Below are 13,121 nucleotides of genomic sequence, written 5' to 3'. Positions count from 1 at the left end.
GAGGCCATTGCTGAACTGCCTGGAGCTGGAGCAGATTTAATTCACCTGACCAGGATGGTCAAAGGAAGATGTCCTGAAAGAGGTTATTCCTCTCCACTGGCTATGAAAGGAGGCAGGAGATCTCTCAACAGGAGACATCTGAAGTCAGGTTAGGTGGATCCCACCCAAGAGTAACTTGTGCACAACAGGGGTTGGATTTTTCATCCAGCACTGCACTAAGGGCACCCAAGGCCATGGCAATGTTACAAAAAGGAGCAGACCTAAAAAAAAAATTATCCCTCTGGATCCCAAGCCAGCAGCTTTTCACAGTTCAGTGCCCTTGGAGTGAGGAAGCCTTGAAAAGCCTTGTGCTCCTCTCAGGTCTGTTTTGAACCCAGGCCCAGGCATAGCACAGGCAGCTGAGTGTGAGCTGGTACCTGTGCTGAGTGTCAGATATGGGCTGGACAATTTTCTCAGTGCTGCAAAACACTTTTTTTTTCTTTCTTTCTTTTTCTTGATTTTTTTTTTTGGGAGCAAAAAACTGACTTATCTTTTTGAGGCAGAAACAGTCAAATAACTTTATTAACTTTTTATAGTGGTACTGGAATAGTTTTGCCACAAAGCCTGTTCCTCCAATGACACCTATTTCTGCTGGTTTTTTTGTTTTTTTTTTTTTTTCCTGGAGGAGAAAATATCCCATTTCCTTTCTGTTTTTTATTTTCTCAAATGCTTGCTATTCTTCTTTGCTTTCTCCAGACTCCAGCACATCTTTGTGTGATGGCAAAACTGGGCTGAACATAGCAACTGCCCAATTTTTCTACAAAACTCTCCAGATCACCTCCCATAACAGAACGTGCCTCATTGCAACATCTTTTTTGTTACCCACTCACATTTTGTCTACAGGACATTTACATCTCCTGATGGTCTTTCCAGCCACTTTCTGCCTCCTTCCTTCCCTACCACTCATTGCATTTCCTTCTGTTGCCTCTGGAACCATCCCTTCAGTTTAACATAACAATTCCTAATTTTCACCCTAACCTCATGAAGGGTTGCAGACTCTTCTAGTTTGACATCCTTAACCCTCTCCTAAGGGTTTCATTTACCTCACCCAGCTTCAGATGCCCACCTGGAGCCTTCACACTGCTCCTGGTGCAGCAGCAAACAGCTTTTGGAGCAGCTGCTGGGGGTTTGTCTAGAGGTGGTGCTCCTGCAGAGCTCATTGAGTCCCTTGGTTTTTACTGGGGCAGCCACACAAACCTTCCCCAAGTCAAGATACACCCAGTCATCCACTCAGGGCAGAAGTAAATCTCCCTTGACATGATTTATACTAGTCAAATCCACACTGGCTGTTTTGTATTACCTTACTATCTGCTAGGCACTTATAAATGGATTATTTGATGATTTTTAACAGTGTCCTCCTGGCTACTGGAATAAAGCTGGTGGGTGTCTGGTTCCTCACACCCTCATTCCCCTCCTCACAGCCAGGCACAGCATTTACCTTTCTGTGATAACACCTGAGGAGCCAGACTTTGCCCTGCCAACTTCACAGCTACTTTTCCTTAGGTGTCTTCAGGCCCCTGAATCCATCAGTCTCAATTATTCTCATCTTTAACCTCTTCTTGTCTTGTATTATCACTACTCTTGTTGTTTTAAGTTAATCCTTTTTGTAAGGATGAGAAAATCAAGGTGTATTCTGTGGTTTCTATTATTTGGTTCTCCATTCTATCATAGAGTAGAATACTGCTCTTATAGAGAGTTCACAGATTTCCTCCAGCCTTCACTTTTTCCTTGTACTTTCATAAATAGCCTGGGTTAGTTTTTACATTCCTCCTCACTTGAAATCACTTTGGTGTTTCTGATTTCATGCTTAACACATGGCCTAATATTTTATTCCCTTTTTCTTAGTTTGTTTGGGGTTTTTTTCCCTTTAATGATTCCTTTATTAAATTCTACTTCTTGCATAAGTGCTTACTTGAGCTGCTTTTTCTTTTGCTGGGTGTTTTTCAAATGTTAGAAACATAAAATGGTTTGGGTTGGATGGGACCTTGAAGATAATCTCATTCCACCTCCCTGCCATGGGCAGGGACACCTTCCACTATCCCAGGGTGCTCCAAGCCCTGTCCAGCCTGGCCTTGGACACTTCCAGGGATCAGACAGCCACAGCTTCTCTGGGCACCCTGTGCCAGGGCCTCAGCACCGTCACAGGGAAGAATTTCTTCCCAATATCTGATAAGGGGGAAGCCATTCCCTCTTATCCTGTCACTCCACACCCTTGTCCAAAATCCTCCTCCAGCTCTCTTGGAGCCCCTTCAGATACTGAAAGAAGCTCCAAAGTCACCTCAGAGAGAAAAAACCTTAAGGAAAAGAAAAAAAAAAAAAAAAAAAACCAAAAAACAAAAACAAAACAAAACAAAACAAAACAAAAAAAAAAACCAAAAAAAAAAAAACTAAAAAGCAGGGAGCCAGAGGCATCTTAATTGCTAAAATTCTAGGCTTAGGATTTAATAACCAAAGCTCCTGGACTCCACTTGGGATACCGACAAAACTTCAAGACTTTTTGCATGGTTCAGAAAATACAAATATTTGGAAGTGCAAGTGGTGCTTTTGATAAAACAAATCTGTGTTTTCACGGAGGAGTGTGGAGCATCAGGAGCCACTGAAGGATTTCTACCAGGAGGGGTGAAACCAAGGCTCTGTTTATCGCCCTCCTGTAGCCTGAGTGTTTTCATACACGGGAGGCACTCTGCTCTCCTGTAAAACTATCAGCACCTGGAAATAAGGCCTCAGACAACTTTGTCCTGCTGATAAAGCAAATGGGAGGACTCACCATTAATTGGGCTTGAAGAAAGGCAGGGAGGCAGCACTGGCTCCGAGGGAGCTTTTGTAAAACTCCCTTGAGAAAGACCCCGCTACAACACAGATAATTTGCAGGTTATTCACAGAAAATTAATTTTTTGGCTAAAAAATACAGCTCTTGTTTCAATTTTCCCCTCCTTTGTTTTCTCCAATCGTTGTGCTGTACCTGGGCAAACAGAGTCCAAGGCACTTCTCAGGGGAAAAATTACCATCCAGCCATTCTTGAAAATGCCTTTTTAGCAGCAGCCTAGGAAATCTGAGAAAAAAAATAAATTAGAGCCTGAAGAAATCTCTGTTAAAATGTGTACTTGCTTAATAGATGCTTCCACACACAGTGTGTTCAACTGGCTTATATAAAAGTATCAACTTTAATATTTGATTTAGAATTTAATATAAAGGCAACTGACTGCAAAGCACAATCAGATTTACCAGCTCAGGGGAATGAACCTTTTTATGAAACTAACAATTGCACATACAAAATCAGCTGAAAATGAGTTAGTGAGATGAAACTTCCACCTTCCTGGCTGAAGCCGTGATTAAACCATGATTAAAGTCAGTGAGTTAAGTGAGCAGCTATCTACCCAAAATTCAATTTATCCTTGAGGAAGAAAAAAAAAAGAAAGGGATTATTTTTGTTATTTCAGTGATGTGCTGACTGAGATGGGGAGGGACAAGGCTCCAGCCTAAACTGCCTGGCACTAATGACCTCCTCTGGAACAGGGGATTCCCAAGCCCAGGAACAACACAATTCTCTACTACGTTGTCAACTGGACCTATTTGGGAAGCAGGCCAGCTCCCATGATTTTCTTTTCTCATAACATTTACTGCTGTTTCTAAGGCCATCCCTCAGAGTCATATGACAAGATAAGTTTTGCGGCCTCTCTGGTGTTGTAACTAAACTCAAGCTCCTACCCTGCAAAATCAGGGAGAGAAATTCCACTATGTGACCCCAGAGCTCCCTAAAGATGGCCTCAAATGTATTGAAAAGAGAGAGAAGAGGAAAGAAAAGGAAACCTGCCTTTTGAGAAGGAGGCTGTACAGGGGGGTGGCAGCAGCATTACACAGAGGAGCAAAAAAGGGAGATTTGAGACTGCAGTTTGAGAACTCGACCACATCAGCAGACCTAAAATCCCACCAGGACTACCCCCAGCTCTCCAAACCTCAGCACTATTTCCCCAATCCAGCACCCCAGTTTCCTCCAGGACCTCACATCCTCATCTCCATAATCATCCTCACCTCTATCTCTGTCTCTCTTACCTCACCCATAACTCCTGTCCCCATCACTGTCTCTGCCTAAATTTCCATCCTGATTTCCCTCTTCATCTCCTTCCCCATCCCCATCTCCATTCCATCTCTAACCTCATCTACATGCACATTGTCATCTCCATCTCTATTCCCATCCTCATCCCCACCCATTTCCATCTTTGTTCCCATGGCCTCCCCACCTCCCACCCCTTCCACATCCCCATGCCTCTCTCTGTCTGTTCCTGTTGCATCCCCATCTCCAATCTCTCCCACATCCCCACCCTTGTCCCCTTCCCTATCACTACACTCATCCCCGTCTCCAACTCCATCTCTGTTCCCATTTCCATCCCCGTCCCCCATCTCCATACCCATTCCCATGGCTGTCTCAATGTCTATGTCCACTGCATACCCATCTCCAACCCTTTCCACATTCTCATCTCTTTGTCCCTGTTCCCACCCTCATCCCCAACTCAACTCCATTTCCATTCTCATTCCCATCCTATCTCCATCCCCATGCTTGTCTGTCTCCATCTCTCTCTGTCCCTTTTGCATCCTCATCTCCAACGTCTTCCACATCCCAATCTCCACCTCCATCCTTGTCCCCCTCCCCATCCTGCCCTGATTCTCATCCCTGTCCTGATCCTCATCCCCATCCCCAACTCAACTGCATTTCCATTCTCATTCCCATCTCCATTTCATCCCCATTCCTCTTTCTCTCTGTCTCCTTTGTATCCTCATCTCCAACTTCTTCCATATCCCAATCTCCCCCTCTGTCCCCATCCTTGTCCCCTTCCCCATCCCTGTCCTGATCTTCATTCCCTTCCCCAACTCAACTCCATTTCCATTCTAATCCCTATCCCTCTGTCTCTCTGTCCCCTTTGTATTCTCGTCTCCAACGTCTTCCACAGCCCCGTCGCTGTCCCCATCCTTGTCCCCTGTCCCCATCCCCGTCCCTCGGTCCCGCCCCGCCCCGGGTGCTGCTGCCGGCGGGGCGGGCCGGGGGGCGGGGGCGGCTCGGGGCCGCCTTTGTGCGCGTCGGGGCCGGGGCTGTCCCATCCCCGTTCCCGTTCCCGAGCCTCCTCGCCCCGCTCCGCACCGTGCCGATCCCGGGGCATCCCGCAGCTCCATGGCCGCCCCCCGCCCGGCGCACGGCTGCGGCAGCGGAGCGCTGCTGGGGCGCTTCGGGGTGCTGCTGCAGGCGCTGCTGGCTCTCTGCGCCTTCAGCACCCTCATGCGTGAGTACCGGGGAGCTCGGGGCACCCCCTGCCCGCGGGGGGACCGGGGGGGACCGGCGGCACCTTGGAGCCGCCCGTTCACTTAAAAAAATCACGGCGAGTTTTGCGCTAAGTCTCGGCTGGATTTGGGAGGAAGGGACGCGCCGGGGATGCTCCTGAGCCCGGCGGTTGCAGCGCCAGATGCTCCTTCTTAAAAAACTCCCGTCCCAGCCCTAATCTGATGGTAATGAAGCTCCGCGCGGCTGTAATCTGTTAAAATCGGCTGCGCTTGGGTGTGTGTGTGAGCCATTGCTCAGTCGCTTAGAAAATTTTAATGAAGGGTAAAAAAAAAAAAAAAAAAGAAAAAACCAACTATTGGTGTAAGCCCGCGAGTTGCTGGGGAGGAGCTGGCAGAAACGGGGCGGGTGTCCGACACGGCGCTGCGTGGTGAGGGTGATTTAATTGCTCTGTGATACTGTTTTGTTTGATTTTTCGCTTCAGCTGAGTGAAGTTTTAAGGCTTGGAGCGGCCGGGGAAGGAGGTTACAGAGAGAACGTGTTTTGCTGGTTACTGGCAAGGGGTGGTGGTGGGAGAAACCAGTTGAGGAGTGAGAAAAATCACCCCGAGGTGCGATTTCCAGCTCCAGAGAGCACGGCCTCAGGTTACACTGCAGAAAATTCAGAGTGGATATTTGGGAAAGCTTCTTCCCCGGAAGGGGAAGGCACTGGAACAGGCTGCTCAGGGCAGTGGTGGAGTCGCTGTCCCGAGAGGGATTTAAAAGACGTACGGATGTGGCACTTAGGGACGTGGTTTAGTGGAGGATTTGGCAGTGCCGGGTTAATGGTTGGGCTTGATGATATTAGAGGTCTTTTCCAACCTCAGTGGTTCTGCGATCCTGTGAAAAAGGTGGGGAACACTAAGGCTGAAAAAGTCGTGAAAATTTACTGTTCTGTGCTGCAGCTGTGTTTTGCTTAGAGCAATGTGTGTGTTGCTGCTCTTCAGGGTTAAGTGGTTTAGCACAAGTTAAATCAACATGCCAGAACTCGATCTGTTTTCCTTGTTTAAAAGCTTGTGGTGACAGTGAACCGAAACTTCCAAATTTTCTGGCTAAGTAGCTGCAGATTTTGAGGTTCTCTTGCCCCCCTCTGCCTTTTGAAAACCACTTTCAAAGGCTCCAGCGCTGCGGTTAACGCCGAGCTGCCAGGGAAAACTGCAACAAGTTCCTCCAGCGATAACTGATACCTTCTTCCAGCTGGAGCAGCCCAATTGCAACGTGCCACTGCTTGTATTTCACCAAATACAGTAAAAATAGTGGTAATTTCGTTTTCTGTTCCTGTTCCCCCTACTGATGTATGGGTGTGGGTTAATTGTCCCATAAACTCCATGGGGTGTCCCATAAAAGCAAGGACTTCAGTAAATCATGTTGGAATACTTCTGTGGGTGAGGCTACATAACCCGTGATAGAAAATCAGCCAAGGGCTAACTGCTGGTGCAAGGGCTGATATTTCTGTGAACATTAACAGCCTCTTGGTTAATGAAAAGAAACTGAAAGCTGATCCTGTGTGGTTTTGTTGTGACTCAGCTGTGGAGGAACTACTGGCTGGGACCCCGAGGGCAGATGTGTTTACAGCCCTGGGATGGCAACCACAGCACCTCCTCTGGCTGCAGCTGGGCTGGTGGTCCCTAATCCACCCCAGCTGGTCCTTATCTGTGCTCCAGGCACGCACTTCCAGCTGGAGGCTTCCTTGTAGACTGGAGGGGCTGGTTGTGTTGTGATGGGCTCACCCACAGTTTCATGTTGGGCAGCAACTTGCAGCTTTTGAGTTGTTTCTGTGGGCACATTCAGCTGGCAGCCTTCCAGTGTCTGGGAGCTATGGAAGCCTCTGGAGCTGAGACAAAAAACTTCCTGGGAACTTTAACCAAAGACAAAGACGTGTCTTCCTTGCATCCAGCCAGGCAGTCCCAATTGGGTAACTACATCATGTAGAATTTAGGATGTTGCTGTTGTTGGAGTCAGCCCTTTGACACTTCTTTCTTTCACCCCTGTGACATTCTTTGGTGTGTGTTTCTGTTGGTTTTGTTACTGTGATTTCTGCTTTGCTGGGATGTTGCAGGCCATGGGTTAATAAGTGGAAACAAGGTCCATGAGGGTGGTGAGGCCCTGGAATAGGTTGCTCAGAGAAGCTGTGGATGCCCCTGGATCCCTGGAAGTTTCCAAGGTCAGGTTGGATGCGACTTGGAGCAACCTCATCTAGTGGAAGGTGCCCCTGCCCGTGGCAGAGGTTTAAAACTGGATGTTCTTCAAGGTCCCTTCCAATCCAAAACCATGTTACAGGATTCCTGTCCATACCCAAACCAATGCCTGTTCTATTCCTTCTGCTTTAAGGTACCAGCTCAGCTATAGGAACGCCTGGATTTGGATAGATAAGATTTCCAAATTGTGCAGATCCTGTTCAGAGCTCTTGAAAACATGTAGCGAAACTGCTGGAGGTTAGGTTTGTCCCTTTTTCACTCTAAAGATTTTTTTCCCCATAAGTTACCCAGGAGACCAAGTGTTGGAAATTTAAGAGTACTTAAGCAAAGAGGTGGCTGAAACCCGGTTGGGGAGATTTTTTCTTTGTCTCTTCTTTCTCTGATAAGAAGCCAGCTGTTAAAAACTGGGTGGAGCAGTGTTGCTTATCTCTGCTCAGATGGGTCAGTGTTCTGTGGGCTTATCTCTGTTCATTTTTCCACTACCCCCATGGGAATATCTTCTGTTAATGGGTCACTAAAGCTCACCAATGACATGACACATTACAGCATACTATTGTAAGGTGCTCTACCCAGGGAGGAGGAGCCAAACCATTTCCACCTAGATAAAAAGGAGCCACAGGTGTCACCAGACACCCAGTGTTCCCTTGGGACTCCCAAAGGAAGACTGGACCCAGCTCTGGACCCTTGGGTCCACAAGGACCATCTCTGCTTCCAGCAGGACCACATCTGCCACTCCAGGAGGGCTTACTTTTGGACTGTTTCCAACACTCTCACCAACAGGGTATCAGGTTGTATTTCTGACTCTGTCAGGATTTTCTAGGATTTCTTATTTGTTTGCTTTCTTGCTTATTCTTCTGCACTACAACATTTGCATTTTTAATAGCCGTAGTAAAGGACTGCTATACCTATTCCCAAAATCTTTGCCTGGCAGCCTTTTAATTTCAAATTTATAATAATTTGGAAAAGGAGGAGGGGGGCTTACATTCCAAGGGAAATTCCAATCTTCCCTGGCAGATATCTGTCTATCTAAACCAAGACAGGAACTCAGACTAACAATAATGTGGCATTCTGCAAAGTTTTGCAGGTGTGTGTGTGCGTGGGATGTGCTCAGAGTAACCCTCCAGAATGTGAGTCCAAGCATGGCCATTGCAGGGAGGATAAGTTTGTTTTTATCAGAGCAATTTGTGTAATTTGATTTCTGTTTCTTGGGGTTGTGGAAAGATTCTCTCCTGCCACTGTGATAGGAAAAGTTAATGGAAGAGGAAATTATTCTTGAGTGACGGAGTGGGATGAGGGGGTGGTTGCTCCCCATTCCAGTGGGTTTTGTGAAATGGGTCTTTTCTCTGCTGAAAACAAGACTCAGAAGTAAATGATGCCCAGCCTCGGCAGGGAGTCAGGACAGCTGTTTAGTAGGGTTTTGTTATTCTGTCAACTCCCTTGAGCAACAGTGATGGCAGTTCATTTCAGCCTACAAACACTCTCTTGCTTTTCCAGCAAAGTCTCCAGGGTTGTAGTCAAGCCTAACCCCAGTATGACCAGGGCTTGTTCTGGTTGCAGCTTTGTCCCATTTGGGAGTCAAATGGCAAAGAGGTGTCACCCTTTCCACCTGCCTGGGGTGGCTTTGGAGGCACTTGGGCTGTAAGGACAGTCCTAGAATTGAGACACGAACACTTGTAAGCAGAGGCAGTGGAGCCCAGCAGCAGCTGTGTGCCTGTGGCAATCTGGATTCCTGTGCAGGAACGTTCCCTTGGGGAGGTCATCGCCCTGAGGAGTGGGGATAATTGTGCAATCCCATCTGAAGCAGTTTGTAAGGCTTTTCCTTGAGCATCACTCAGCTGAGTGAAGAAAGTTCCTTGTAGTTATCTCAGCTGCAAGTTTCAGGTGTGCTTTTGAGGGCTGAGCCCCTGCAGTTGCTGCTGTGATATATGGTATGAAATAATTCATACTTAATGTAATATATTGTATAAAGTCATTCATGCTTAAGAATTAAAAGTGTCCAGGAATCGTGCTGCCCCTGCCAGTAACAGGGGAAGAGATCTATTTGCAATAGAAAGAAGGGTGGCACCAAGAGGAGATGAGACTCCTCTGGAGATAAGCCTGACAACGACCCGATGATCAGCAGCTGATATGTGTCTTATCTACATCGTCAAGGGCATGCATCCCAATACCAGGTCCTCCTAAATCGAGTCAAGCTCTCCTCCCTTCCCGGAAAACTTGTAAACAGACTGGCAGCGAGGAAAAGAGGCTACATGAATATGCAAGAAGAACAAGAGAAACAAAGAAAGTGAGGCAACCCCTGTCCAGCAAAAAACTAAAACTGGACCCTGCGAAAGTCCAGTTTGAATGGAAATGGGTTCAGTGTGATAGAAGCTGGATCCAAGGTTCACCCAGTACTGACTCTGAGCTCAGTGCTGATCTTTGCTTGTGGCTTTCTCAGACTTTTATATTTCAGTTTTTCAATAAATTTCTTATTTGGTAATAATTTATTGCACTGCTATTCATTGATTTTTTTTTAAAATTTTTTTTTTTTTTTTTTTTGAGGAAGAGGTTCTAGACAGCAAAAGTTGTCCAAGGGACAGCAAAACTCTTCGAAATGAGGGAAGATCTTTTGTACAAATTACTTCCATAGCCTTCTTTGTGAATTAACTAGAGTGCAAGAGAAACAGTTTGGGGAGTTGAAGAATTTTTGTCTTCATTGTGAATGTTAAAAGTTTTCCCTGGGGCTGGTATGCTCATTTTCTACTCTACCACAAACAGCCTTGAGGACACGCACGAACATTTGTTTCTCTTCCAGCTTTTTCTTTTTCTGAAACTGTCTTGGCAGCCCTCTGAGCTGCTGAATGAGGTGTAGTAGCACTTGTGATGTTGGTATGAAAATAGATTTTTCTCTTGGAAAACATTCACACTGCCAGGCAAGGAGAGCTGGACTGGACTGAACTCACACAACCCAGTGGGAAATCTGGTTTTTAGCTTTACTTCTGAAAATGTCTTGATCCTGCCTCATGTGACAGCAGCGTCCTTCTCAAGTCTTGTATGTCACTGCTGGACACAATCTTTCAGCACATCTTGCCTTGAGCTTAGTCTTAAGAAGGCAGAGTTGTTTGCAGTAGGGATCCTGGTGCTGACCCCCAGGCAGGACTTGGTGCTGGAGATGCTCTGTCAGCACCTGGGATGGTGTTTTAGGCACTGGTCCAAGTAGCTTGTCCTGAGGCAGAGCCACAGAGTAGGAACTCAGCAGACTTCCTGTAAAAGAAAGTTTCTCTGTGTTAGAAAACAGTTGTTAAAGAACATCAGAAGTATCCCCTTGATCTGTGGTTTGTGTTTTCTTGATCCCTATGGATTTTCTAGCTGAGTTTTCAGTGTCGATTTTCTCCTGGATGGTGAAATGGGAGAGAGCATCCTCATGTTGAGAGGGACTCATGGAAGCTGTTGCACTCATCTCCACCAGATAAATCAAACTTAACCCAGCTTTTGTGACTTTTACTGGGCCCTGTAGTGGTAGGAAAAGGGGCACTGGTTTTAAACTGAAAGAGGATAGATTTAGACTAAATACAGGAAGAATTTTTTTAAAAATGAGACTACTGAAACAGGTTGCCCAGCAAGATGATAAATGCCCTATCCGTAGAAACATTCAGTGTCAGGTTGGATGAGTCTCTGACCAACCTGGTCTAGTGGAAGGTGTCCCTGTCCATGGCAGGGGGTTGGAAGGAGATGACCATCAAAGGACCATTCCAACTCTCTGATTCTGCCCCAGTGCTAAGTTCAGGGGGTTGCTGTACGTAGTTTGCAGTGAAGTGCTGTTTCTGTGCTTCAGACGTATCCTGAGTTCTTTCTGGTTTGTGTTTTGACCTTACACTGAAAATACCTCATCGGGTTGGGTGGGAGTGGGAGTCCATGTCAAGAAAAAGAAGAAATAAATGTTAGGGCACTTGATATGTCCAGACTCCATTCTGTCCTGAAATACATCTGCCCAGGACACAAAACCCCTGCAGGCTTACCATGCCCAAGACAGCCTCTGCTGACCTTGCCATCACTCAAGTGCATAACAGTGTGTGATTTTAATTGTTCACACACGAGGACATTTAAATTCCAACTTCACCCCTGTAAATGCTTTTCCCTCTAGAGAAAAACAAAGCCTGAGAAGTTAACTGTCTCTGGCAGTGTGCAGCTTGGGTCCTTGCTGATTTACATGTAGGTTTGTGGGTTAAGCAACGAGCTGCACATGGCAGGACTCTCAGCACGTTTCCCTTCTGCTTCAGTACATCTGAAAACGGGACGAGCTCGGGAGCACATGTTGCACTTTGTGGGCTGGAAGGTCTGTGCAGCACTCGGTGTGCTTCATTAAGCTGCACACAGCTTTCCACAAAGCTTTGGAATTGCAGCTGTTGATTGCTCTGACCTCTCCTTGGCCGTCACCCCTCGAGCTCACTGAGAGGGTCCTGGTTTCTGAGAGAACAAAGGGTTGGGCAGGGTGAGAAAGGAGCTGGCAGAGCAGAGATGCAGCAGAAGTTACCTGTGATCCACGGGCAGCTGAGCACCTTGCACCTGTCTGAGTTGGTTCTGCAACATGTGAGCAGCTGATGTTAGGGGTGACTAAACGCAACAAGAAACTGTACAGGGAAATGAGTCTTTTGTGATTATGAGGTGAAGCATGCAAAGCTTTAAAGGAGCCTGTTAAATTTACAGCTGGTTTTGTTTTTTTTAAACAGTATTTGTAAGAAAACTGTATGGCAGAGAGACTTTAATGATACAAGTTGAGTTTGGGTAAAATGCAGTCTTGAATGCTTAAATGGAGTGGAAAGTAGATGATTGTTAAGATCCCTTCCAACCCAAACCATCTATGTTTCTGTGATAACTGCTTGTGCATCACTTCATTTTTCAGGTGGTGTTCTCTTAATGATCTTGGATTTTATGGTCTTATTTTTATCTTTTCTTGTCTAAACTCCATTTTCCAAGGGAGTGGCTTGCAGTGTAGTGATGCTTTATGTAATAAATGATCAGCCAATTTTATTAATAAAGAAATTTATTGAAAAATTGAAATGTGAAAGTCTGAGAAAGCCACAAGCAAAGATCAGCACCGAGCCCAAGGTCAGTACTGGGTGAACCCCAGATTCGGCCTCTATCACACCAAACCCTCCTCCCTTCACAATTTCTGCCTTTGCAGGGCCCAGTTTTATACAGTTTTTCCGGCTGGACAAGAGTTGCCTCATTTTCTTTGTCCCTCTTGTTCTTCTTGCATATTCATGCAACTTCTGTTCCTCGCTGCCAGTCTGCTGAAAGAGTTTCCAGAAAGGGATGAGGGTTTGATTTGATTTGATTTAGGAGGACCTGGTATTGGGATGCATGCCCCTGACGATGTAGATAAGACACATATCAGCTGCTGATCACTGGGTCGTTGTCAGGCTTATCTCCAGAGGAGTCTCATCTCCTCTTGGTGCCACCCTTCTTTCTATTGCAAATAGATCTCTTCCCCCATTACTGGCAGGAGTGGCACAATTCCTGGAAACTTTTTTAATTCTTAAGCATGAATGACTTTATACCATATGATGGCTTTATACCATATATATCACATTA

The 13,121-nt window shown here is 46.2% G+C and overlaps 1 protein-coding gene across 1 annotated transcript in view; it reads left to right on the top strand.

Moving 5' to 3' along the window:
- Window positions 1-5,144: 5,144 nt before the first annotated feature.
- The window catches only part of LOC136361135 (store-operated calcium entry regulator STIMATE-like), a 31,918-nt gene continuing 23,941 nt past the window's right edge, over window positions 5,145-13,121 (top strand). The window contains exon 1 of the mRNA XM_066318854.1: window positions 5,145-5,315. Within this exon, the coding sequence (XP_066174951.1) occupies window positions 5,207-5,315 (109 nt within the window). The 5' untranslated portion in view covers window positions 5,145-5,206. The remainder of the gene's footprint in view (window positions 5,316-13,121) is intronic.

Source organism: Sylvia atricapilla, chromosome 5 (genome assembly GCF_009819655.1).
Source record: "Sylvia atricapilla isolate bSylAtr1 chromosome 5, bSylAtr1.pri, whole genome shotgun sequence".
Classification (NCBI taxonomy): domain Eukaryota; kingdom Metazoa; phylum Chordata; class Aves; order Passeriformes; family Sylviidae; genus Sylvia; species Sylvia atricapilla.
The sequence above is the reverse complement of the archived record's forward strand: the minus strand, read 5'-3'. Positions and strand labels throughout refer to the sequence as shown.